General features: G+C 39.4%; 1 protein-coding gene across 18 annotated transcripts in view; it reads right to left on the reverse strand.

The window, feature by feature from the left end:
- IQSEC1 (IQ motif and Sec7 domain 1) overlaps nucleotides 1-25,827 on the reverse strand; it is a 365,521-nt gene that overhangs the window by 174,638 nt on the left and 165,056 nt on the right. For 3 of the 18 annotated variants that reach the window (XM_015293460.4, XM_015293457.4, XM_046900094.1), the window contains exon 1: nucleotides 4,650-5,109. The exons of the other annotated variants lie outside the window; for them this stretch is intronic. In XM_015293460.4, coding sequence (XP_015148946.1) covers nucleotides 4,650-4,672 — 23 coding nt within the window. In that variant the 5' untranslated portion in view covers nucleotides 4,673-5,109. Of the gene's footprint in view, nucleotides 1-4,649; nucleotides 5,110-25,827 lie in introns of those variants that run through there. 18 annotated transcript variants of the gene reach the window in all.

Raw genomic sequence — 25,827 nt, forward strand, 5'->3', positions numbered from 1 at the left:
AAGCCACTCATTTTAACATCACTTTTGTATTCATCAGCTGAACAAAAATGTCCCTTGCTATTCCTTTGGTACTGCAGTCTTGTTTAGACACAAATTAAAATGACCTAGATCAACAAGTAAAGCTACAACTAAAAGGCAACATGTTTTCATTTTCTGCTACAATCACCAATCAGCCTCCTAAACACAGTAGACATATTTCTCAGTATTGGTTTTAAAACAACCTGGGAAAACAGAACACCCAGCTATGAACTCGGAATTCCGACTGCTTTAACAATCCATTCTGTTTTCCAAGGGAGCTCCTTGCAGGACAATAACAGTGCTGCCACGCCACCAGTGGCAGCAATCACTGCATCAACACAGTGAAACACCAGGGTCCCACAGAAGGCTCCTCCTCCTAACTCAGGATAGGATATCCTGCCCTTTTTGTTTTACTGCTGTTTTATTCTAACTGCACATAATGTCTGAAAAAATTGATAGAATTATTACACCGTTACTGTCATAGAACTTCTTCCTAACAGTACTGTCAGCTTTCACACAGATATTTTAGGTGGTACTTGTACATGGACATTAGACCACAGTTATGTCATCAATAATTAGAAAAGCTGTATTAATAAAAACATTTCTTCCTAATACAGCCCTCTGTTAAGTTGACAATTTGGCACACCACCAGTAGGTATGTTTGGTCATCTTAACTACTGCGATTTTCTGCAGCCCTGTTACTTCACATGCTATTCCTCTTCTTTGTATGAAACAATCTGTCACCTCCATCTGCCAATATTCTTCCCTTTCTTCTGGTATATCTTTACATCAAGTACTGCATTTTAATGACTACGTACAAGTACCACCTAAAACTTATACCAGAACAGCCTCTTGTGCTGCCTAATGCAATCTGTATACCTGGCACTAGGTAACACAGATCCATTTTTAAATTAGCTTGCAAACAGCAGATCTGCTGTACAGGGCCTCCTGCTCCACTGTCATCTGAGGCAGCTCACAATACAGTGATTTATTTGACTGGATTCATGCCTACAAGGTAATAAAAGGAATGTTTTCATTTTAATTCCATTTTAACCTGATGAAGAATAACTTTCCTTTACAAGTTGATAGTTTTCCACCTCAACCCAGAGCTATGGTTACAGCTGAGATTAGATAAGATCATGTTTAAAAGATAGCAAAGTCTGCCCTGCTCCTCTATAACGAACCTAATAACTTCTGTAGCAAAAAATAAAATTTTAAATATAGTAACTTACTTCCAAAAGCATGGTCTAAAATCAAAGGCACAGTAACAAGGGCTCATATCAACTCTACCTAAGTTTTTGTTAATTAACGTTTGGTTAATCACGCTGGAAATACTTTCAGTGTGCTAACTGTTCCCACAAGATAACTTTTTTTTTCAGAAATTCATCGTGCAGAGAAAACAGCAGATAGTTTTATATAGCAACTCATCCCAACTCCTCAGTCTGAGTGAGATCACAGCTGTCTGCAGACATGTCCACTAAGATGCAGCTTCATGCATATCTCACCAGAAGGTAGCAAGATCCATGCCCAATAAACACCAACGTAATAGCACAACCATATGCTCTAGATCTGCAGTGTTGGCATCTCCCTCCTCCCCCCCCGCTCACCATGCAGTTGTCATGTAAACTAATTGAAAGCAATATAGGATAGGATTTTTCTTAATAAAAAGCAGTGATAACTTTACTAGGCATCAATAACGTTCAAAAAAATCTATAGCTCTAAGAGCTCAGTACATGTACGTTAGAGTACAAACCGCTGCATTTTGCATAAGAATACATAAATTCAGTTGTCATCAAAATGATGGAATATCAGCATTTCTACAAATTACAATAGAAACATAAATGGAGAGGTTCGTGTTTGGGGCAATACCACTCCTTATGTATTTCCAACCCGGGTGTCCACAGCTGGATTTAAAAAATAGAAATTAAGTATGCTTTCACTGACCTCTCATCCATCACAAGGGCCTTAAAATAATCACATTCAGAGAACAAGACCAGTACCAATGACAACACACTAAACAAGAAATGTTTCATTTCTACTCCATCCTTATGCTTATTAACGTTACAGATAATTATCTTATAAACTATAATTAAAATTCATTTTTAGTTTCATAGAAATGAAGTATTAGCCTACATAACCCAATAAACAGGCGTTAGGTGATTCTCTTACATCCTGGCCAATACACAGTTTACAGGGAGTCTCCAATAGTAGGTTAGCTGCATCGAGGGTGAATCTAATTAAGACTGTTAATCTATAGACAAATACAATTAAGATCGTTTATTTTCCTTTTGACCAACTCTTAATGCAAGAAATCTATTCTGAGCAGTGATACGCAGACATTGACATCCCAAATAAAACACACCTGTACGAGTTTTGCTTACTTGTCATTTCAAATTTGTAGAAAAAACACACAATCCAAAACACGAAATGAAACAGAGCAAGGATCCGTGAGGCTGCATATGATGGAAAGATGATGATATTTTAAATCAGAAGATTGCATCTTTTCTACATTTATTTTTTCTACTTCATTGTAAGTGAAAAGGTTCAAGATTTTCTGATGAAACTGCAACTCACATCACGGAACAGCCCCACCTATAATTTCACAGCGTTAATCACAGCAAAACCAAACATAAAAGCCACATCTATAAACGATGAACCTGACACCCACAAAAAAGGGAAAACCAACATGCCAAGAATGAAATTAAACAGATATAGCATAAGAGATTTACAGCAATGCAAATCCTATTACTTGTACCAATGGCATTAGAAATATTTTTGCTAATCCTAGTAGTTTGACATTATTGCTGGTCTAAAAAAAGCCAAACAGCAATCCAGATTGTTTTTTCCTCTATTTTATATCTGAAGTGTAAAAAAGATGCATCTTATATTTAAAAACGCAAAAGCCCTTACTGTATATTATTAGTATGTCAACAGATTTATCTTACCTAAGGTTTCATCTCAAAACTAACCTACACATTAAAGAGCAGGTGGAACCAACTTAACATATTTCATTTCAGTTTGGAACAACTTACATCTTGTTTTCTACAGCAATGTGCTGAGGCAAGTAAAAGATACCAAAGGTAAACAGCAATAGAGGAACTACAGCACAGAGTGGTCCTACAAACGCATGGAGTGTCGCTGTTAAAGAAAGTAACCTACAGAGCTGAAATATTCCTTAACATCACGTGATAAACACTGTAAGAAATTCTGTTTCCAACTGAGAGTTACAAATCCCCCAAATACCAGATCCCAAAGAGCAATGGAGTCTACACAGATTACTTCTCCCTTGTATAAACATGTGGCATTATTTTCAAAGCTGATCTGTATACACTGTGAAGCCCACAACCTGTTCCAAGTTCACTTTTCTTATTTGGATTTCCCATGTACGGCTCCAAGTTTACTCTCATTTTCAAGCATTTCAACTCAACCATTTGTGCCATCCCCGTAAAACAACAGGCTAAAGAAAGTTTAAGAACAAGATTTCAATACTCTTTCAATACTCATTTCAAGCAGTTTACTCTCGAACGGCTGAATTTACTATGCCTGCATGTGGGCAGGGCTACTGAACATGAAATAGGTTTACCCAGGACCCTCAGCCGCTACTCAAAAAGCAGACAGCAGCTACAGACAACAGCTGCATCTGCTTTGTGCGTGATCCCTGGGCAGCACTACATGTAACCCTCTATGCAGAGGATCTTCAACAAGAGTTCAGAAATGCAAATAACACGTACAGCCATTTCAAAACACTGGATTGATAGGGAAGCACTGATATAGCGAGGGTGGATGGTAAAGGACGACTTAACTGCACACTTCCACGATTTTTATCTGAAGCAGGACAATGCTGCAGCACTCTTTGAGAGCCCGGAGTGAGAGCCATGTGGAGCCACCAGAATTCAGCCAAGCAAAACTACCCCTTGTGATTTCTGTATGTAGCCTGACGCTGACACAACAAACATGATGGAAACTTCAGCATTGCCTTTCCTCTGCTACAAGTGGATGAGCACTGAGCCATTCGGCCAAACGTGACAGCTCATGTGAAGAGCTGCTGCACTGCATTGAATGAACAAAACATTAAACTCCTGCTGCACTGACTGTAATGTTTGCGAAACTGTTCAAGTAAATAATAAATAATGCATCTTTAGGATATAAAAAAGCACATATAGCAACAAAACCACACCAGAATGTTGCTTTATTGATAGGATATTGCTCAAGACTGTAGTACATTCCTTTTTGTTACTATTTATATATTCAAAAGACAGATTATACTTTTATATGACAAATCATTCAAGCAAAACAGAAGAAATTCTTGACTCATCCTAGCATCCTACATTGTTTTTATGCAAAGTATTGTGTTCTGTTTTCCCCTTTTCATCACTGTTTTTCCCACTGCTAAATATTGGTTTATTCAATTTCATTAGGTTAAATTTTTCAGTATCTATATACATAAACACAACCAGCATCTGTGCATTTCTAAGATACAGATCATTCATCTGCTAAAAAAGGTAACACCCTAAAAATGGTTCATGGAAAGAAACCTACCAAACAATAAACTGATCACTACTCCCACTTCTGGAATCCTCAACACAGATATCAGAGACGTGATGACAGATGAAGAAGGAAAAGGTACTCACAAATAACACCTTCTGCAAGCCATCCTTGAATGTGTTGTGGATTTGGTATTTATATTTTCTTTCACGCAATCTGAGGTAGAAAAGCTTTCTTAAGGAAAAAAAAAATACATTCACAGTTTTGCACGCTCATTCACGATCAGCCATGGTGGAACATCACAGATAAGTAAGCTGGTGATGTAACCAGCCCCAAACACCGCATCAGATAAACCCAAAGGCTCTACAGGGTTATATTTTGCAAAGCCAAAAGGTTTTGCCCAGAGAGGAGGTTCAGCAAGCACAAACCAGCCACATTGTTTTCACATTCCTGACAGGCTTGCTTTCTGCTTCCGAAAAAAGTCCCAGATCTGTATTTATTATTTAACTTCATCACCAAGAAAAAACAATATGCTTCCTCATTTGATATTCAGACTGAAATTTGAAAGCACCAAATGGTGCGTTTTCAAATGCACCGTCTCTGTATGAACACTGTAGTACAGTCCAAACCAAGAAAAGGCCATTGGTCCTTTTATCTCCATGGTAACAGCAGCATCTGTGAAGACGAAGCAAATTCCCTCCTCGCTGCAAAGTCAATTTATAGTCACATACTATGACATAAACTGATAAGACAGCAAAGCTAATCAGCAACAGGGAGAAACAGGAACCAAAATACGAGATTAAGCTCCTGCTCAAGAGAATGCTCTTCTGTGTATACCATTTCTCATGTGGAAATTACAAAATGAAGAACTAAATGAAGCTTTTCCTTTGAGCTGATGCAAGCTGGGAATTTGCAAACTTACTAGGTTAGCTAACAAGGGAAGTTGTTGAATATTTTATAGAATCAGCTTCTTGATTAAATCCAGTTATACCACATTTAATGAGGTGACAAGCAAAGGAGTTGTTTGCAAAAATCACTCAATGACTACTTAAATGACATTTTCCCTTCAATATTTCATCAAAAGTCTTATCGCTATTAGTGGCAGAGTGAGAAGGTTAACAACCCTACAAGACACTGCCCCTCCCCACTTCTTTTTAATTTAATTTTTTAAAAGCAACATCAATGATACAAGGATTTCAGCAGCAGCATTCCTGTGCACTAGCACAGCTATCTCCAGATAAGAGATCATATGTACAGGCTTGAGGAATTGCATTCTTGCCTTTATTTAATTGCTGTACATGGTTGTCCTGTGCTCATCAAAAAAGCAAAGAAATGACACTTTTTCCTTCCCTTGCTTACTGCCCCACACCGATGCTAACGTTATCAAGACAGCCATGCTGTCTCCCTTGCTTCATGAATCAATATAATGACCATCTGCTCACATTATTAAGTTAAATATATACCAGAACACACTGATGAGGGCAGCTGATTTGCCATGGTCAAGTGATCAGTTCATAGTTGTTCCACAGCCAATTGTAATATTTCCAGAATAAGAGAGAGCAGGTGGTCGACCAAATGCTACTTATCATAGCATTACCTATGACGTTCCCCAGGCTAAAGAGAAGCATGAATTGTCAGAGATGCTGCTAATTCATGCAACAAACAAACAACAAAATGGTAAAGCTTTTCTGATGGTCTGTGTTCAAAACTGATTTGCAAGAGACTGTAAATTTTACTGAAAAATACCTTCACAGCTCCTTTTTGGTCAGGCATCTGCCTATAGCTGAGCAATTAGCTTCTAATATCCCTCCCACCTCCACTTGTCAGCCACACAAATTCCCTCTACTCTGGAAACCAATACAGAAATCTTATTTAACAGACTTGCACTTAGTTTTACCTAATCACCTTAGCCTTCCTTTACTACAGAAACAAAATTTATGCTCAGTTATAGAGTTTTCAAGGAAGCCACAGCCCCGGGGCCATACCACTCTGTGATAGCACTGCATCAGTACAATAAGAAATCACAACTAATAGAGAGAAAAGTCCCCAGATCGTCCATTCACCCACATAATTAGCCCGTAACACTTGCATGCTGCACCAACAAACACTTTATCTGGTAGTCAGGTTAAGCCACATTTATCTAACCATGGACTCGATGCGACACTGCCCCACACAGCAGAAAAACATGGCAAATTCCAAAACAGAGTTATGTTGCTCACAAAACCTTCACTGTGGGCCTGATCCTGTCACTCTCACGCAGGCTCATAGCTTAGGCCAGGTCCCCCAGCAAAATGGCCCTGTTCCACAATGTAAGCCTGATTTAAAGCATCCACACCTTGACACACACACAGACAGCACTGCAAGTTAAGAATCTTTTCCACAAATTAAGGCAAATGTTTTTGTCTATTGCACAGAGAACAGACAAAAGGTATCTTTCAATTTTCCAGAAAAGTCTTTTTAGGATTTGAGTACTACCTCAGTTTTAGCAGATCCTAAATACAAAGTACTGAAGAAACAGAACAATGTTAAGAGATGCTTAAGTACTGTAAAATTGTATATCAGAGCTAATGCCCTTTAACAGCAACCAATACATCACAAAAATAAATGCTTGCTAAGAAAATACCTCTGCATAAAGAGTCCCATAAAATGGCTTTCCAATGTAGTCTAATATCAAGCAGCTTAATCACCTCTGTTGTGCAAGGCAGAAGATATACAGACTTCTCAGCTTGGACTCATTCTTCCATTTTAAAATCCAGTTTTTGCAGCTGTCTGGCAGTACATTGCACAAAATGAATGAAGATGAAGCATCAGCTACACAGATATATAGAACTGTGCTCACTGGGTGATAATCATTCCAGGAGAAAGTATTTTGGTCAGGTAACTGTAATAGTTAATCATTTAAGCTATTGTTTCAAAAGTCCGGTTTTATGGAATAAGAAAAAGATGACTGAAAAACCAAGTCAAAAAGCACAAGAAAAGTGCACATTATCTGCATTCTGCCAATGGCAACGCTGGTAGAGAAAGGCTCTCAGCTGCTGCACTCATTTTGAATTCTGTACCCACACAGGCTTAAGGCTGATTTCTGCTGTGTGCTAACATAGGTTTCCTCCAATAGTTTTAGTATCAAGCTTCTCCAGAAGCAGTAACCTTTCAGCAAGTTTCTTAATATATGAAAGGTACATTCATAATATAACAGCTACTTCTTCCTATTCTCCAGTGAATGCCATTGGAAAGTTGAATTTAAGACAGGAGAATAGTAAGGAAGCTTTCTGTTGTGTATAGCATTTTGTCTTGTTTGGTTCCAGTTTTCTGCTTGGTGTGTTCAGAAAAGGCAAGTGAAAAAACAGTCATCTGAGCCCTTACTGTTTCAGAAGGTAACTGTTTGAAGGAATACACCTCTCATGCTTTGACTTCACCATTTCTCCCCTGGTAATACGAAGCTGGTCTGATGAGTAAGCATATGATAATGTCTGCCCACATTTCTTTTATCAGAATGAATTAGAAGAATTTTACAATTGATGAAATACTAAGTAATGAAGTTAGTAGCCATACAGACTGCCTAGCCTTAGATTTTAACTTAGAAAAGAGTATTTAAAAATATATATATATGAAAAATATATTAAGTAGGACAGACTTGGAACATGAGGGTTGCAGTTTTTCCTGATGTTAAATAGTCTACTCAGCAAGATACTCGGAACAGTACATTCTTCAATGCCACTCTGTGAAAAGACCTTGATGTAAGATGCCCAAACCATTACCCTAATGAGTTTGCAATGCAGAATTATTAAATATAAAGACTCTGATCCCACTTGAATTATTTGGGATGAACTCCTATGGGTTTCACCAGGGGCAACATGTCACAGTAAACATTCAGTCCTACTGATTCCTACCAATATTAGCAATCCATCTATGCAGCAAGTAAAGCATTTCAAAAAAACCAAAAAACAAAATAAAACACAAACAGTTCTCTGCTCAGATTCCTGTTCCTTTAATTACAGCAGAAAATAAACACACTATCTGAACAACGTCAAATAGCAGTGTATATGATAGATTTGGGGAGGTCACTGCAACTAGTGCACCACATAAGTTGTAACTCATATGCCAGAAAACATCTACAAAGTAAAACTAGCCTCTACTACTTGCTGGCTTATTTATTTTACATGAAGATCTAAACTTATCTTGAATGTTTCAGGATGCACCACCATGCACAAACATTTTGTTATCATTTACTGTATTCTCACGCTTGTTACTTACATGTCGGTCTCTGCATGATTAAGATACATCGTTGTTTATTCACTCTAGAAAATCAGGAGAAGCCAGGCTTGTGTTTGAAGTTGCCAAGTGAAGTCACTTGGGATAAAGCACCTTGCCCCCCTGAAGTCTCAACTTATCTGCTTGAATGTACAACCTGGCAAGCATACTCCAAATCTGAAAAACAGAGTTACTGGAACAAAGCCTTATAAAACCTAATTTTGATCACTAGATTCTAATCATTAGAGTGATTAGAAACAGCTGTGTTGCCTATTACCATATTCTACCTTGTCTGCTTTACAACAGTATTTCTATTAGACTCTGGTTCTTTGTTTCAAAGATCCCTTCCCACTTCTGTTTTCAAAAACACTTCTCAACAAATTAAATACAGAACCTTTCCTGTTAGTTTGCATTATCACGGCCCCAAAAGCTACCTTACATTTTTAAGGCTAATCAGTATTTCTGGACATCAGGGACGTTATCTAAACATCACCATCAAGAAATACTTCTGTGGCTTCAGAAAAATACAGCCTGCACACAGACTGATGTGGACAAAGTTCAGTGCCCTTATTCTGTTCAAGCCTCCTTTATAAGCATCAGTGTTCTTGTGAGCACTCAAACGGGGGCCTGCAACAGAGCTCCCCAGCAGCAGGAAGGCTCAGGAGTCCCCATTTCTCTCTACTTGCCAAGTCACACTGCTCTGTATGATTCACTGAGGGTCAGCACCATTATGTAAGTGACCGCTTTACTGCACGCTGTCCTGCCAGGCCAGTGCCAGCCCGCTGTGTGCCCGGAGGAGGCGGTGCGCTGCTTCCCGCCAAGAGCTCCTGGCAGCGGCCCCATCCTGGCCTGCTCCCAGAGCAAGGAAAGGTGCACTTCCAGATCCCGAAACACTGTGTGCAAACGAGTGCCTCATTTCAGCATGTTAAAGAGATATTTCCTATGCCTTGTCTTAAAAATAAATAAATAAATAAATAAATAAATAAGGGGTTTGATGGTAGAATTACCTCAGCATACTGAGGGGACAGTGCTGAGAACTGCCCCTCTGAGGGATGAAGCCATTGCTTCCACAGGAAAACCGTATTCAGTACTGGCTACAAATTCCCACACACTCACCTATTCTCTCTACCACACAAAACTGAACTACTTCTGAGAATCTGGGGCTTGCACTGCACTTCCTGAGCCTCTGCTCACCTCAGAGGAGTGTAGATGAGATGTGGACCCAAACCGCATCTGAGGACACCATGATGTCAACAGGGGCCAAAAGCACCGCAGCCCTGCGAACCCCCTCAACTCTCTTCAAGGCTCCGTTAGGGTTCACGCGGTTCTGTGAGGAGTGGCGGGGGCTGCCCCGTGCCGGACACAGCCAGATTCAGGCACCCCAGAGAGCCCCGCGAGGCGCTGCGATCCTCTCTGCAGCGGAGCTCCGGGGGGCGCGTGGGGAAGGGCATGGCGCCGCGCGCGGTGAGGGCTGCGGGAGCGGCCGGGAAACGGCAGCGCCAGCAGAGGGGCAGCAGCCGCAGGCGCTGGGGCAGAGGGTCCCTGCGGCCAGCAGAGCCAGCTCTCGTGCTAGTGATGAGCTGATACGCTTTTGCTTGCGTCGAATTTCCACAGTACAAAGTAAACAAGCCTCCTTTTCCACACTGCACGGTGTACACCTTTCCCACTTTAAACGTTGAGCTGCTCAGTCCCATACCTAGCTCACTGAATTTCTCCAAGCTGCCCCTTTCTCACAGAAGTCCAACCTGCTTCTGTCGTTTCACCCTTTTGCCCCCAGCCCCCTCTCCCAGCAGCCAGCATTGCCTGCAGGCCGCCCTCGAGGCCCAGCTGCCCGGAACGCCCTTGCTGCTGGATGCAGCCGAGCCCAGTGAGGCAGCAGCTCAGCAGCTGCCGAATTAATCCACCAGCTCTCACTGCTGAAAACTGCAGGTGTCACCATTACTGGCAGCACAAAAGAGTTCTGGGAGATTTGAATCATCGCCCACAGTAAATTCTCCCTCTATTCAAGCTCTGGTTTTACCACTAAAAGTGTCCTTTGTTACAGTACAGACTCTTAAGTCAAGAAACAACTTCCCCTTAAGTTGTGCCTAAGAACTCTGCTAAAGCAAGGCTCTCAGTACTTACTTCTACCCACTCCTCCTGGGCAAAACAACTTTTAGAAAGAAGCAGCCAAACAAATCTACCCCATCCAAATTCCAGTGCTTTTAATACCCTTCTATCAGTCCTAACCCTCTTCTCTCTAAAGGAACCCAAGCTCTTAGTTGATAAACAGTATTTAAATTGAAGTATCAAAATACCAAGTTCTGTAGACACTTCCATACTGACTGGGGATTACAAGTAACACTGCATCTCATCATTCCCTGCACACCTGTTTTCTGCTTACCTTTCCAAGGATTTTGCTTGTTTGCTAACTTGGAAAGAAAAGCAGAGCGATGCAAATACGCTCAATACCTGTGTATACACATGCATTTGATATGCTTTCAACTATACAATCCCCATTTCTTTCACTGTAGCAAATACAATTATGTGTGAGAGAACTACTGGGATATGGAAAAAGCCATGTGTATCAGCAGCATCCTTCCCTCAGAGACAACACCAGCAGAGAACTTCCTGCTGCATTCTGTGCAAAGTAAACATTTTTTTTCTAATAATCCTTGAGCACTGAAAGGACAGCAGTCCAGGTGGCAGAAACAGGTCTCAGTTTGAGAGCGTCACACATGCTTTGCCACTAGAGCACACTAGCAGGCAGAGGGGCAATGCACTGCAGCATTTGCTTAATTTAGAGCACATACATTGCATGAACATTTTACAGTAGGCTCAGCAGACCCCATTGGCAGTTTTGTGCTATCAATCAGGATGTACATATGGCTTGTTAGATTAACTGTTTTCCTTGAAATATCTAGGGCAAGGCAGAATTCTGAACTAAGTAATAAAGTGTAACTTTATTCACTACATAAGCTGCAGCTCAGTGCAGGCATTTCCTGCTCAAGAATATTTGTGACATAGAATACCTGCTAAATAGCAAGAGATGGCATAGGATCTGCAAATACTGATTTGCCAGAAGTGTTCCAAAAGACCTGTGCTGCTTCTGTGTGCTGTTGACAACAAATCCAATCAATTTGAAAATTGGCTTCCAAGAAACCCAAGTGCATCAGCAAAGATTTGTGATGATGAAGGGATTCTTATATAGATACACTTTGCTCTGGTACTTTACTAGCTATTGCTTTTACATCCAACTAAGATGTACTTACTCTAGTCATTGGATCAAAATTTTCATAATCTTCACAAGAGATGACCTGAAGACAGCTTATTATTTCTCTAATTAAAATTAGAGAAAATATTTTTAATAGTTAAAAATCCCACAGTAAATATTTGTGTGACATGTTAGTTCTGCTAAACAGCAGAACTTTATACCATCCTGCAGACTTCTTTACTCCCAGGACATAGAAAATGAGACTAACTTTAGATATAGGAGAACAGATATAGATCAAAATATATAACGTTGCAGGCTTGAGCATAGCTGAGTAACAGATCATAACACATAGGATCAATTCAAGACAAATATTTCTGCACAAAATCTAAGCAGAAGCAGGGCTACCTGGAATACAGCCTAGAAACAGTTGTGGGCAAAGAGTAAGAACTGTAATTTTGGCCTGAGTCACTCTTCTGGGCTTCCTGATATCAGGTCACAGCTGCTGTCCTCTTCAATAAAAGCATACATTGCTAATGAATCACACTGTAATAGGCATTTGGAAAGCAATTAAGTTTCTTCAGGGTTGGGATGGCTTCTTAATTGCTACTTTTAATTTCACATATAGCATGTAGTTAATAACAGAAGGAATAGAAGTAGAAAATATTTGTTCAGATTCATTCCATCATGCTTTGGACAACAGAACTGAAAATGCAAAAAAAAAAACCAAAAGAAGACAAATGTGCTGCACACCTTTCAGTATTCAGGATGGTATAAAATTGCGAATAAATGTCAGCAGAAGAATGAATACCAATGAGCAGAATGTAATTAATGCCTGTAGATCTAATGGTTGAAGAAAAGCATATCTGTCACCATAAAATATTTCACTAACATTAGCAAACTAATGGGCAATGTAATAAATCATTTGAGAAGAGATGAAGAAGCGACTGTCTATAGCTCAGGATGTCACACTTGATGGTGCAGATGTTTTGTCTTCTTTGATATGTATCTCTGCTCTAACCCAGATTTAAGAAGTCATTCATCCCACGATTGGCTAACCCAGGGCACCTTCTTAGAAGAGCATTCAAATGGGCTATAAATAAATAAAATTCCGAAAAGAATCAGAGTTCGGAAGTATTTCCCACATCTTTTATTCGTATTCATCATGCACTTTATTCATGTCTTTACATTTTGTTGACTTCAGCTTCTAGTCAATAGCTCTTATGTAACTCAGACATTTCCGTCATTTGTTTCATTTTCACTACATAAAAATAAGATGTCACTTGATTATTTTTTCTTGGCATTCACTTACAGTGAAGGCTTTTTCAATATTTTGTCCCTGGTTGTTTTAATAAAAAGCCATCTTAATAGATATTTTAGATAAAGGAAAAAAATGCAAGTTAATGATCATGGAAATATTTTGGCAACTGAAAGATTTCACAACAAGGAGCTTAAACTCAATTTTAATAACTAGACTAGTTGGAATATTTGCCACAGAATTATTATCTAGATGTTCAGTAGATCAATTATATTAATTAAACAGACAAGACTGAAGACAACTGTTGTCAATAAATATGTCAATATGTTAATAAAGACACCAATGCCACCTCTCTCCCCAGGGCAAATATAAAAAAAACCTCTAGCTGGAGATTTCACAGGCGCATTGCTGATGGAAGCACTGTTATCACATTTACAACAATTAACATACTCCTTGAGCTTATAGAAGATCCTGAGCACATAATAAAGAAAGCACAGCTAAGATCCTGAATTACAGGTGTTTATGGCTGTGTTAATCCCACCCCCTGGAAATGCTTGGGAAGTACCTGAGTGGCTGGGCTGAACAGAGCACCCACAGCAGCAGGAACAGGAGCTGGCTGAATTGAGCTACTTGTACATCCACAAGGAGTTATAGACTGCATCAGCCTATTTATGGGGCAAAAAAATTGCCAAATTTATTGCCGGGCCAATTGCCTGCATTTATATGACAGTCAACCACAGCAGCTTGTGGCACCGGTCTTGACAGACTGCATGAGGAGATAACAGCTTGTGGCAAAAAAACATACGAAGTGCAAAGGAGTCCTGCCCTGGTGTGAGGTCAAGGGCAGGGTCACCACCTGATGCTAGAAACCTGCCAACATCAAGCTCCAGTCTGTAGGTTCCTACATCAGAAAGCAACTCATTATCCTTGACAGCCCTAAATCACACATTGTATTCATTAGGTTTTAAAACATATTTTCAATATAGAGGAAGGCCAAAGGGATTTTCAAAAACATTCAGCAGTTCTGAGAACGTTGAAGCAAACACCAATTTGATGCCTTTTGATGCTGTTGGGGCCATCAACTCTGACGGCAAATAAGTACAGGCCTCAAAGAAAATTATGGAAATGATCAGTGCTGGAAAAGAAGGGGAAAGACAGCTCATGGCAAGCCTATATTTGAAGTTAGGACACAGGAGGAGAGCAAGGCAAAGAAGGTTTCATTGGAGAGAAAACCCTAGAAATCAGTTTAGTGTGCACGTAAAATTAGTGCAGCAGGCCACAAAACTTCTGGAATTATTTCACTTCAAAAACCATCTACAATATTCTTTAAGATGATGATTTATCTGCAGAAAATGCAAGTGGGTCAGATATTGTAAATACATGTGACTCCATAGGTAAATTTGCAGAACAAATGAAAATCCAGGGCATGCATTCCATGACAGTTGTAAAAGAGTGGAAATTTTAAAAAAATCAATTTTATGGCTTCATGCATGGTCCTAAATATTCAAAGGCATCAATGTTCAAGCTACATTCTTATTCTTTCTTGCATTCTCCTGAAGCCTAAGGGCATCTGAGATTTGAGTCCAGAATAACACATGAATCCGAAGAACATGCTTCACATTATGCTCTGTTCTGAAGATGGTTAAATGCCAGATCAGGGAGCTGATTATAGAATTAAAGGCTTCAAATCAGAGCACTTGTTAATTCAGTGAGTGAACGTGGGACTTCAAAGGCCAGAAACAGTGTCCTGCTATCCATGATTTGCCTCCAGGTCTGTTCCATTTGGCCGCTAATTCCCTCTGTCCTACCATGTAGTTCTGTAATGGCACAAATTATACTCTTCCCATATTTTATTTAAGCTTAAAATAATAGAATTCAGTATTCTGATGAACTATTGATGACAGCTTTTGCCCAAGAGTCAATCCCACATTCAACAAGTAATGCATCCTTCTTTTCCCCTGCACTACCATTGTCTCAGCATTTGCTTTTCTGCCCTGTTTAGTTTATGTTGCCTAACCTTTGAATGGCAGAAAGGTAATTCAGTACCTCCAAAGGGATTAGACAGACAACTAAAATTAAGAATGCTTAATATGGGAGCTCAAATCAAAAGGCCATCAGATTTCTACAAGCACTAATACACTCTGATACACCTTTATTTTTTTTTAAACTCACTAACATGCCTTCTCAGATGCAGATCAGGTCAGATTATAGGAATTATTGCTGTGGGTGGACGGTAATTGTTTAAGTACTCCTTTTTGTCTTTTATTAGATAGGACAGAATCATAGAATCATGAAGGTTGGAGAAGATCTCTAAGATCATTCATTCAGCTGTCCACCTACCACCAGTATTTCCCCACTAAATCATATGCCTTAGCATGGCATATCAACTCTGGTATAGGATTGCCCTTGCTTCATTTCCTCTGTAGTCCCAAATTTTTATTTTAATAATAAAAATTATGATGTGGAAAAAGTAACTATACAAATTCCCAGCACTACCTTGAATCAGTATTGTTTCTCCACAACAAGTCAGATCAGTTTTAGAAGGAACAGCTCTTAGAAGTGCACAGTGCAGTCTAAAACTCCCAGAAAGTCAAATTGTCCTATATTTTTATCTGGTGTTTCTAAGATGCCCACAGACAGCGATCACTTACAGCATATTCCTTGGTGAATTAACATTAGATAAAAAAAAAAAAAATCGAGTATCCATCCTCTCAAGGCCCTTCTGCAAAAGCCTTAAAAAAAAAAATACCTCTACACGTGCTGTTCAGGGTCTTAAAGACAACTCTGTTTGAGTTTGTACACAGAAAAGTCATTTGCTCACAAGAACCACATAATACACACTTGTAAGCACAAGAATTCCTCTTGAGTACCATTTGCCAGTTCCTTTTTCTGGCAAGAGACACAGTGAACTTGGCCAGCACTGCTCAATGCAGCAGAGGCATCAGGCTGGTGAAACAGCTGCTTGCGCAGGCAGCCTGAGTAGGAGTAGCTGGCCAGCTTCTCTGAGAGGTTTTTGGAAGCCAGCCACCATCTGAGCAAGCCTGTTTGAGAGCAACTATATTGGATACTAATGACCTTGGCAGAACACATCTTTAAAGTTGAGCTCCTCTAGAAGAATCCTAAAAACCTCTACACAAAGTTCTTTCAAAGGGTAATCTGCTGCTTCCTTCCTATGCTTCAGTGTTAAGATATTGACAGCAAATACTTAAGCAATTTAAATGACCTTTCCAAGCAATGCAAACAAATAACACAGCTCCTAGCAAACATCTGCTGTTAAATCCACATAAATGGGTCATTTTTGCAGGAATGCTTCAGCAGACATTTGCATTTCAAGTTGAAATTTGACATATTGAGCAATTCAACCTAGGGGCAACACATCTGAAAGTTTGATGGAACAGGATGAGTCATGGACCTATTATTTTATATTCAGAAATGGTTTGAAACAACTTCATAAATTCTGATATCAGCATGTAGAATGATAAATACATTAAAAAAGCCTTGCAAGTTTATTCCATTTTAATTCTCCTTCACATGACCCCTACCCACATTTGAGTAGTACAGCTGTATTAGAAAGAACAAGATACTGCCCTCCTTGCAGTTACTAATCAGAAAGGCCAAAAGACTGTGTCCTTTGAAGCAAAAAAGGAATGAGATGTGAGCACCCCCTTGTGAGACCTGCCCTTAATCCTTGAGCCCAAATTGGCCCTAACATACACACATACCAAATGAAATGTGTCCATTTTTAAGAGGTCTAAGTCGGTGCTGATGTTTTCAGAGCCAAGCACTGAATCAGGATAACCAGAGAAAAAAAAAATATCACTGTCACCCCTCACAGCACAGCCAATTTTAAAAGTTTTTCTTTATAATGTTACATTAAGTGACTTATGAAAAGAAAGAAAGCATTTAATGTGTTTTTAGTTCAGTATTTGTGTATCATAACCATATACATTCCTTATTTCCATATTATTATGATATAATAAAACAATTATATTACTATTGAGTAGTTTACTCAGGCTTTCCTGAATTTCAAAAATGACTAATTTCAAATGGATTTTCTACATACAATATGCAATTCTATGAGAGTATAACCCACAGAAATAGTATAATGAATTCTAATCATAAGCCTTTTGAACATAAGGTTGTCTAAACCCATTAGGCTCTTTTCTATGCAAAAATCTAAAAAGAGAGCAGCACTTAACAAAACAAATTTGTCATAGATTGGTGCAACCATTGCAGATTGTTAGCAAACACCTTCATAAGTAACCACACCAATGATGTTTTCATTGGATGTTCTGAAAATCCAAGGATCTTTATGCCATTTAGCATTGATTTTAAAAAAACTTTCTAAATATGGTAAAAAAAAGAATTAACACAATTTACACAATTTTCATGAACTTTGTTTCTGTCACAGTCTGTAAAAGAATGAGTGGCTTGATGAACTAGAACTGAAAGAGATCCCAGGGGAGGTTTTTACTACCATCATGCTTGGCTAGACCAAAGGTCCATTTTGTCCAGTAGCCCACACTTATCACCAACAAATAACAAATGCATATAGATGGGTACAAAGAGAAATTTATTTATTTATTGTTGGAGAGACAAGAAAATCTGAGGGAACTGAGAGCAGCTTCCCAGTACCTTCAAGGAGGTTACCAAGACCGATGGAGTCAAGCCCTGCACTGTGATGCATAGCTGGGGAAGATGACAGATGCCCAGCTGATGCAGGTGAGTACTGACTGAACAAGGCAAGAGCTTTACCTGTGAGGATAACTAAGAACTCAAAGAAGTCCCAAAACTGTTATGAAGTCTTCAACATTGGAAGATCAAGACATGGCCAGACAATCCCTCAGTAAACTGGTCTGATTTCAGTGTTCATGCTGCTCTGGGCAGGTTGATGGAGCAGATGACCTACAAGGTCACTTAAACTTGAATAATTCTGTGATTCAATCATATTCTGGTGCTTGTCCAGTTTCCAAGAACTTCCACTTCAGTGACTCTCTAACCACAGGAGTGTTTTAGAGGTTAATAACATATGGTGAATTTTTCTTCCATGACTGTGAATTTTGAATCTGAATGAACTCAACTTCAACTACGCTCTGGCAGAGCATTGGAATTTTTTTTATTATGTTTTACAGGGAAATATTCTTCTATTTTCTTAATCAGCTTTCATTTTCTGCTCAGTAGCTATGATTACAGGAGAGGCTGAATGATTACTCTCACTCTCTCTATAAAACTCTCAGTCCTACTGACCTTTTGCATTCCCTCCCTCCCTCCATCCCACTAGTCACACCTTGTCAGGCTGAAGGCCAGTGCACTTAATCATTCTTTGTATCCCTTGATCAAAAGGACTTCATAAGAAATGAAGAAATTTTTCAGCTATTTTCAACAAACAGCAAGAGCAGCTGTCTTGCCCAGCGCAGCCATCCTTCTGAGAGAAGTTTTTCATGGCAGGGCCAACTCTTTACTTCCTTATAGGATCAGGATCATCAATAGCTCATTAATAAACTTTCCTCACCTGGTAATTAGGTGGCAACTTGCAGACATAACTGTCTGTGGTGTTTTGTATCACTGCTAGGACCATACAGGATATGATGAGGAGTGAGGCAATATGCCACCTGAGCTAGTTGGAAAAATGACAGATGGAGCTGGAGGCACCGATCAAAACTATAGCAGGTAAATCTGTTCTGTTTTCATAATCATGGAGGATGTTTCATTTGCTAGATTAATTTCAAAAAGTCATGCCTATTGATTCAGGTTTTTGCAGGCCTCAATTGCGTAGTGTATTTTTGTCCTTTACAAAAAATATTGAAGAGATCTTTCAGGTATGAACACATCCATACTTTTCTTTCTGTAACAAAAATTATTGGCATCCATTTTACTTGGATAGGAAGCTAAGCATTCCACATCACATATGCTCCAGAAAATAATAGTTTTAAGCTAAGTTAAAATGGAACCAAAAACTCAATTGCAGAACTTAGCAAATACATCAGAAAAAAATGTTTTGTGGGTATTGTTTTCTGACTGTGTTAGTTTTAAGATAAACGATGTAGCTTTTTACCAGACATCTGACTACTCAGACCCAGGAGGCAATATTTTTTCCTTTATGCTAGAAATTTCTCATACTCAGGGTTATATTAAAGATAATAATATGGATCTGAGGCATGTGGCATATGTTGCATGCTTTCTTCTAGAAACATTCTTCTGCTTTGTACAGGCAGAGAATGAGTGCAGTTTATAATGTGAACATTCACCAAAAAGAACTTAAATACCTCCAAAACTCCTCAAGTCTTTCAGTCTCGAGGATCATAAAGATATATAGGAATTACTTATACAGGACAAAATCAACACTTGCTAAGACTTCTTAAAGTCCATAGAAAGAACAAAAGCAGCAGGTTCCAGAGGCCGTCCAGCAAAGCTGACTTCCCTGCTGGGGATGTCGGGTCCGGTCCTGGCTCAGGCCAAATCTCCTGCTGCTGTTTGGTTTCTGTAGGTCACTGCGCTCTGTGGAAAAGGGCCTCAAAAGCACTTCATTCTCAAGCCTACCGATTTCACATTGAAGATACGATGGAATTACTTTTAAAATGAAGATAGAAAAGACACCCAAAAGGCCATATTTACTTGTTTGGGGAGATTTCCATAGTGACAGAATGGTGTAACCTCCTTGATACAATAGCATGAGCTACCTAGGCAGAAAGGTTTCTGCTTTCTAGAGAAGTAGCCAGCATTTTTGGGTATCTCATCTGAGTTTGCTCAACCAGCAAACTTTTTTTTTTTTTTTTTAACATCTTTGTGTGGCTGACAATTCAGCTAAGCTTGAAAACAATATAAATTCTACAGAACAGAGCTCTGATGTTACAGAACACCTCAGATTACAAATCATTTCAGTTCCTTAACGGAGCAGATAAGCTACTTCAGTCACGGTTAAGGAAAGCATGCAATTGTATGCCACATTTTCTGGAAAGAACAGCAAAGCTTATCGCTCCCAGCTCTACTACAGAAGCCTAATAACAGCACACCTACATTTGTTAAGCCAGAAGTAATTTGCTCTGAGTATCAGTAGTCTACGTTCAATTGAATTGAATTAGGAAAGCTAGGATTTTTCTTTTCAACGTTTGCTTAATATTGATTTTTTCCTCTCTTAACAGAAAAATTACATTTTTTTATTTTTGCAAGACAGTGAAAGAACTAGTGAACAGGAACATTTTGAAAACACCTGTGAAGGCTCAGATTGATTGTTAGAACAAATTGTTTTGGTGTTTTTTTTTTTTTTTTCAAATTTCTACTTTTATTTGCAATTAAGAAATTTGCTGAAAAACATATTGCTATTTCTGATTTTTGTCAGTTCCATTTATGTGTTTTAATGTAATGAGAGCATGGGTGTTACCTGGCTGCACCAACCCCATGGTCCTTTTGCTGGACAAAAGATCCAACAGTCGCAAGTCCTAGGGGCTGTCAGAAAATCAGGAGGTACCCTCACAACTTTGGCAAACACAGAAGGATCACTGCAAGGCTGTGGTCTGTTCTTGTTTTGTTTTAGTTTTGAAGGAGGATGGGACGACTCCTGTTCCTACATACTGATACCGTGACACGGAACCGAGGACAATTACTCCAAGCAAGCAGTTACAACTTAGTGAGAAGTACATTGTTACTCTCTAATAGAGCAGTGAGAGTCTTAATCAATAATGAAAGCCTTATAATCCTACTTTTAGTTCAGTCAAAGTTGAGACTGAAACAAAAGAAATCCCTCTGTTCAAGGCTCGCGTTCTGTAAAAATTTCTCCAATGCTGTAACATTCTCACTTTAGGGTGCAGCACCAATTTAGGCATTAGTACAACCGGAATGCTCATCATTCCCAATAATGCCTTCCTGGATTTTCTCTGCAAAACACATCAGGATCTGCAAAAGAAACTCATCTCTGATAAATTAAGAAGCCTCAGAAACTCCACCAAGCGCAATTATGTTTCCCAACTCCATGGAGCAAGGAGCCTGAGAAATCCTGTGAGCTCAGCTCCAGTGTTCTCGAGCCCTCTCACTTCCCAGCTGTGGAGCTGGAACCTCTGGGTTTGCTCCAGACCCTCTAGAGTCCCCCTGTTTCACAGCCTAAAGCAGGGCATTTACAACCATTCTTCCTTGGGATAGTGTGCAGCCTGCCAAGTTTGGGGGAGAAAGCAAAAGGAAAAACAAAAAGCAAGGCTAAGAAGCTTGACATAGGTAGTGAATGTTCTAGATACCTCCGTTCCAACAAGAATGCTTTTGGCAAGTGGAGGAACTTCAATGCCAAGAGCAAGTCACCCATAGTAAGAACAGAACACGAGCAAACCTGCCAACAGCTCTGAGCTGATCTCTGCTTTCCAACTATCTGGTGAATACTGGTTACTGATGTGTGCAGCTACTCTGGAGGGTATCATTAGATACAGGAATTGATACAAGAGGGACTTTTAAAGCTGAAAGAAGTATGTCAAGTCATTACCACAGGTGGTTCAGAGTTGAACTTAAATTCAAGGTTAACATATGTAGAAAATAATTCCTAGAACTCCCTGAAGTGCTATTGTTGTTCCATGCCAATAACGTGGAAAAGAAACACCAGAAGACTGCCTTTCTTATCCCGGGCAACAGGTGCTCCAATAACTGACACGTTACTACGCTGGATATTAAAGTGCAATTAATATATGCTGAGTGAACAGCTCTGCACAAGGTATCAAAACGGTTCAAAGCAAAGTAGCTTTGCTTCTTACACAATCAATATATGAATTACCTTGTTGCTATAACAACACGAATTGCCTAGGTGGAAAAACATCTGCTGGTGGCTCCGTCATGTAAATCGGCCCCTGTCCAATTGTATGCCAGACAACGCATTTCAGCACTGCAGCAGCCAAATGAAGCTCAAGGTTTCCCCTCTTAAGAAGATTCATTCCAACGTTAATTTTTCCTTAGCAGGTGAGAGGAGTAAGCTAGCTGCCCCAGGGATGACCAGATGGCTATGAAATACAGGCTACTCGCCATGAAAGAAAATAATATGCTCAGAAATGATCTCTACAACATGCAAGCCAAATCTCTTTCGCTTCTCTGATCAATGCAACACATCTTAAACAAATTGTGTTCAGAAACACAACTATAAGTAGATTTTATAATGTAGAGAACAACACTAGGTTTCTAACATGAGTCACTGAAATGACTCAGCTCTCACTTGCTCTTGTTATTCAGACACTGATACAATATGGCACTAGTCTGCCTTATTTAAGGCATATTTATAGAAGCTTGAGTCACTGACTAATGAAAACCACCTTTCTGAAATGAAACGAAACATTCATTAACGAGTCAGCTCACACATTATTCTATCTCAAACGTACTGCCAGACACTATGAGGATATTACTATTCATATCTGAAGCCACACTTATGATATTAAACATATTCAGAACTTATTTGATGTCTTTTTTTTCCCCAACATCTCCATACGTGATGTCCATTAGAGCTCAAAAGGTTTTATTAGTTTCCACTACTCCACAATCCTACAGACACCCAGCCATCACACAGACCCTGTTTCAGGAAGAGCATCTATTAGTACCATACCTACTTCAGCATTCATCCCCATGCTAACTATCCTAATATCCTGGAGGCAGGAAAGGTGCATAGCTATGGTCAAAATCAGAATTTTACTACTAAAAAGCAAGTATGAACATGTTGGATATTTTCAACCACAATGATGCAAACCAGTGAAATCATATTGCATCAGAGGCTTTCAGAAGTGGAACAGGAGACAGTGAAGGGAAAAAAAACACAGAACAGGTGCAGGTTTTCCAGAGACCGAGGGCAGTTGCTGCGGTGGGGATTTCATTGTTGTTGTTGAGGTGTTTTTGTTTTCAGTATAGAAAGATGCTATTTAAGCAGTTACTTCTTTCAGCGGAATGCTGAAGGCTATTTGATCAAACTCACATCCTTCCAAGTTAAACAACTTGGCAGATTTCAGAAAAGACGTCTCAGAGAAATATCTCCTTCATATTTCAAGCACTGTTCTGAAGTAATGCAGTTTATCTTCTGATCTACAGAAAGATTTTCTTAATGTGGTCTATGTCACATATTTTAGTCCAGAACTTACAGGTGTCATACTTAAAGCAAACCAGACATTCAGCATAATATCTAATGATGAGGACTCAGAAACCAATCTGTATGAAAGAGGGCTATTAATGGTGTACTTCTGATTGTGAAATGGATGTATCATATTAAATGTTTTACGACGTGATAATCCTCTCACAGGAAGCACCTGCTGGACGAAGGCAGACGAGCAGATTTTTGAACATTAAAGACAATGTTACTTGAAGCACAGCAATGTTCTAAATAGTCCTTTGATGAGTCAGCAGATGAGTCCTTTGTTGGGGTTTTGATAAAGCAATGCTTGGAATAAAATAACTTCAGCACTCAAACGGCTGTTCTCTTACTGTACACGTTCTGTTAAGGCTTTACCATAGCTTGAAAGGGACTGAATCAGCTGGTGTAAAGGAATTAGAGCAGCAAGGAGGCCGACAGGGCACAGCTGGGATCCCAGCTTTGCTCCAGCTGAGGGCGGCTCATTCACTCAGCACCCGGCAGAGGGCAATGCCTCGCTTTGGAAAAGATTTCGTAGCCCATTCGCTTTTCTCACGTACGCAGAAAAAGAAATTGCATGCAAGCAAGAATAAATAGTTATGCTATTAGCAAAATCACAAGCAAATATTCTGAAAGGAAGCTAAAAGAGCATGCTTCAGTTTATTTCTGCTCATTTCCAGCCAGTACTGGAGGCTACCCAGAGTACCTGCACTTTAACTTGCTAGTACAAGAGAAAAGCAGACTGAATTCACCCAGTGAGAAAGCAACTCATTGTTTCTGCCACTCAGATGACCAGAAAACCCTCTAACAAGCACTTCCAAATCCAACCATCAGTTACCCGATGCGAACCATTCTGGAAGCACTATCACAGCAAAGCAGGAGCAGCAGTATCCCAGCACATGGGCTGCCTTGCTGGTAGTTTGAGGCTCTCAATGACACGCAGAGAAACAAGGAAATTTTTCTTCCTTTTCCTTAGAGACTATGAGAGAGTGATCAGTGATAACCATTGTAAAACTCATGTCATTTTATAGCTGAAGTCCTAAAGCTCCTGGTGGCCAAGTGGAAGAGGCCGGGAAAGTCAACCCAGAAGTCTCAATTAATTTAAGGGTCGGTTCAGACGTTCTCAAAAAAAAAAAAAAAAAAAAAAACCAAAAACAGAAACAGTCACATCATCATAGAAAAGGGCAAACGAAAACGCTTGGTTTAGAAGCAATAATTTGAGTGCGGTCTTTTTAAATTAAATATTGAGAAATTGACAACATTGAGAAACTTTCAAGTCACTTAGGAGGCTTCCACTTGAAAACACTGAGGAAGAAGATGAGAAAATTGAGGAAAACTGCTCACGTATTTTAATGAAAACACTTCTTAAATGTACTTTTTTTTTTTTGAGGTTTCAAGAGAAAAATATTTTCAAGAGTCATACAACTGCAGAATTCCATCAGTAAACCTACCCTGCAGATCAAAATCAAGAAAACAGAGTAAAAAAGCCTCCTCCTTTCAATCAGAGCCGATGTGAGATCCATGGGAAGCTACCTAAATTTTTAGTAAAGAAACTATTGCAGCAGACCTAGCTTCAACCTGAAACAGCTGGCAGATGAGCCTAGCTTCATGATTAACTCCGCAGAACATTCACATTGTCTTTTCTTTCTGGACAGAACAGTCGAAGTCTTTGGAAGTATGTGATTTTGTCAACCTGTGTTGGGGTGCTGTAGGTGGTTGTTGTTTGTTTTGTTTTTTCTCCCCCTTTTTTTTTTCCTCCTTCAGAAAGTATCAGAAAACTACCAACATTCTCATATGCGTGACTGCAATAAAGAGTGCTGAGAGCTGCCTTGAGACATCATGATTGCTGTAAGTACATTATAAAGATTGATCACTTCTCACAGCACAGTAAATCACCACAGTGGTGCCTTTGGTGCATTTCAAAGTCTGAAAAAGTGCTCTTGTAAAGAGTGATGAACTTCAATTTCTTGAGGTAATAACTTTTTAAATAAAGCTATGAAGTCCTAAAAAGCAGAAAATCTTGATTCCTCAGACATATAAACTACACATATGAATTAGCCATCTTTACCATCAGTCATCTATTTGTGATTCTCTTGAGTTAAATATTTCACTGTTATTGAAAAAAACATCTTCCCAGAGACAAAGAAGAGCTATTTAAGTTGAGAAGCTCCATCAGCATTAGAAGTAATTGGTATGAAATAGCTAAGTAAGGATCAAATGGAAATGGGAGAGTTTTAACTTCTAATCCACTCCTGGCATAGGCTGGATGCCTGGGGAGAAGCCTGGCCAGGCTTAGGAAAGAGTTCACAGGACAGCTTTCCAAGGAGAACAGGATAATGAAGAGCTCAGCATTAGGATGACTTAATAGCCATAAAATAATCAGAATGAGCGATACCTTTTTTCCTTTCTTTGGAAAAGGCCCCTTAATGCATCCCTAAGGACAGAATTGCCTAAAGACACGCTGCAGCTGCAGTAAAAGTAGCAGGCACCAACAAGCCACCAGAGGATATTTATTCACTGGAATTTACATTCAATATTCCCTGA

This window comes from Gallus gallus, chromosome 12 (genome assembly GCF_016699485.2).
Source record: "Gallus gallus isolate bGalGal1 chromosome 12, bGalGal1.mat.broiler.GRCg7b, whole genome shotgun sequence".
NCBI lineage: Eukaryota > Metazoa > Chordata > Aves > Galliformes > Phasianidae > Gallus > Gallus gallus.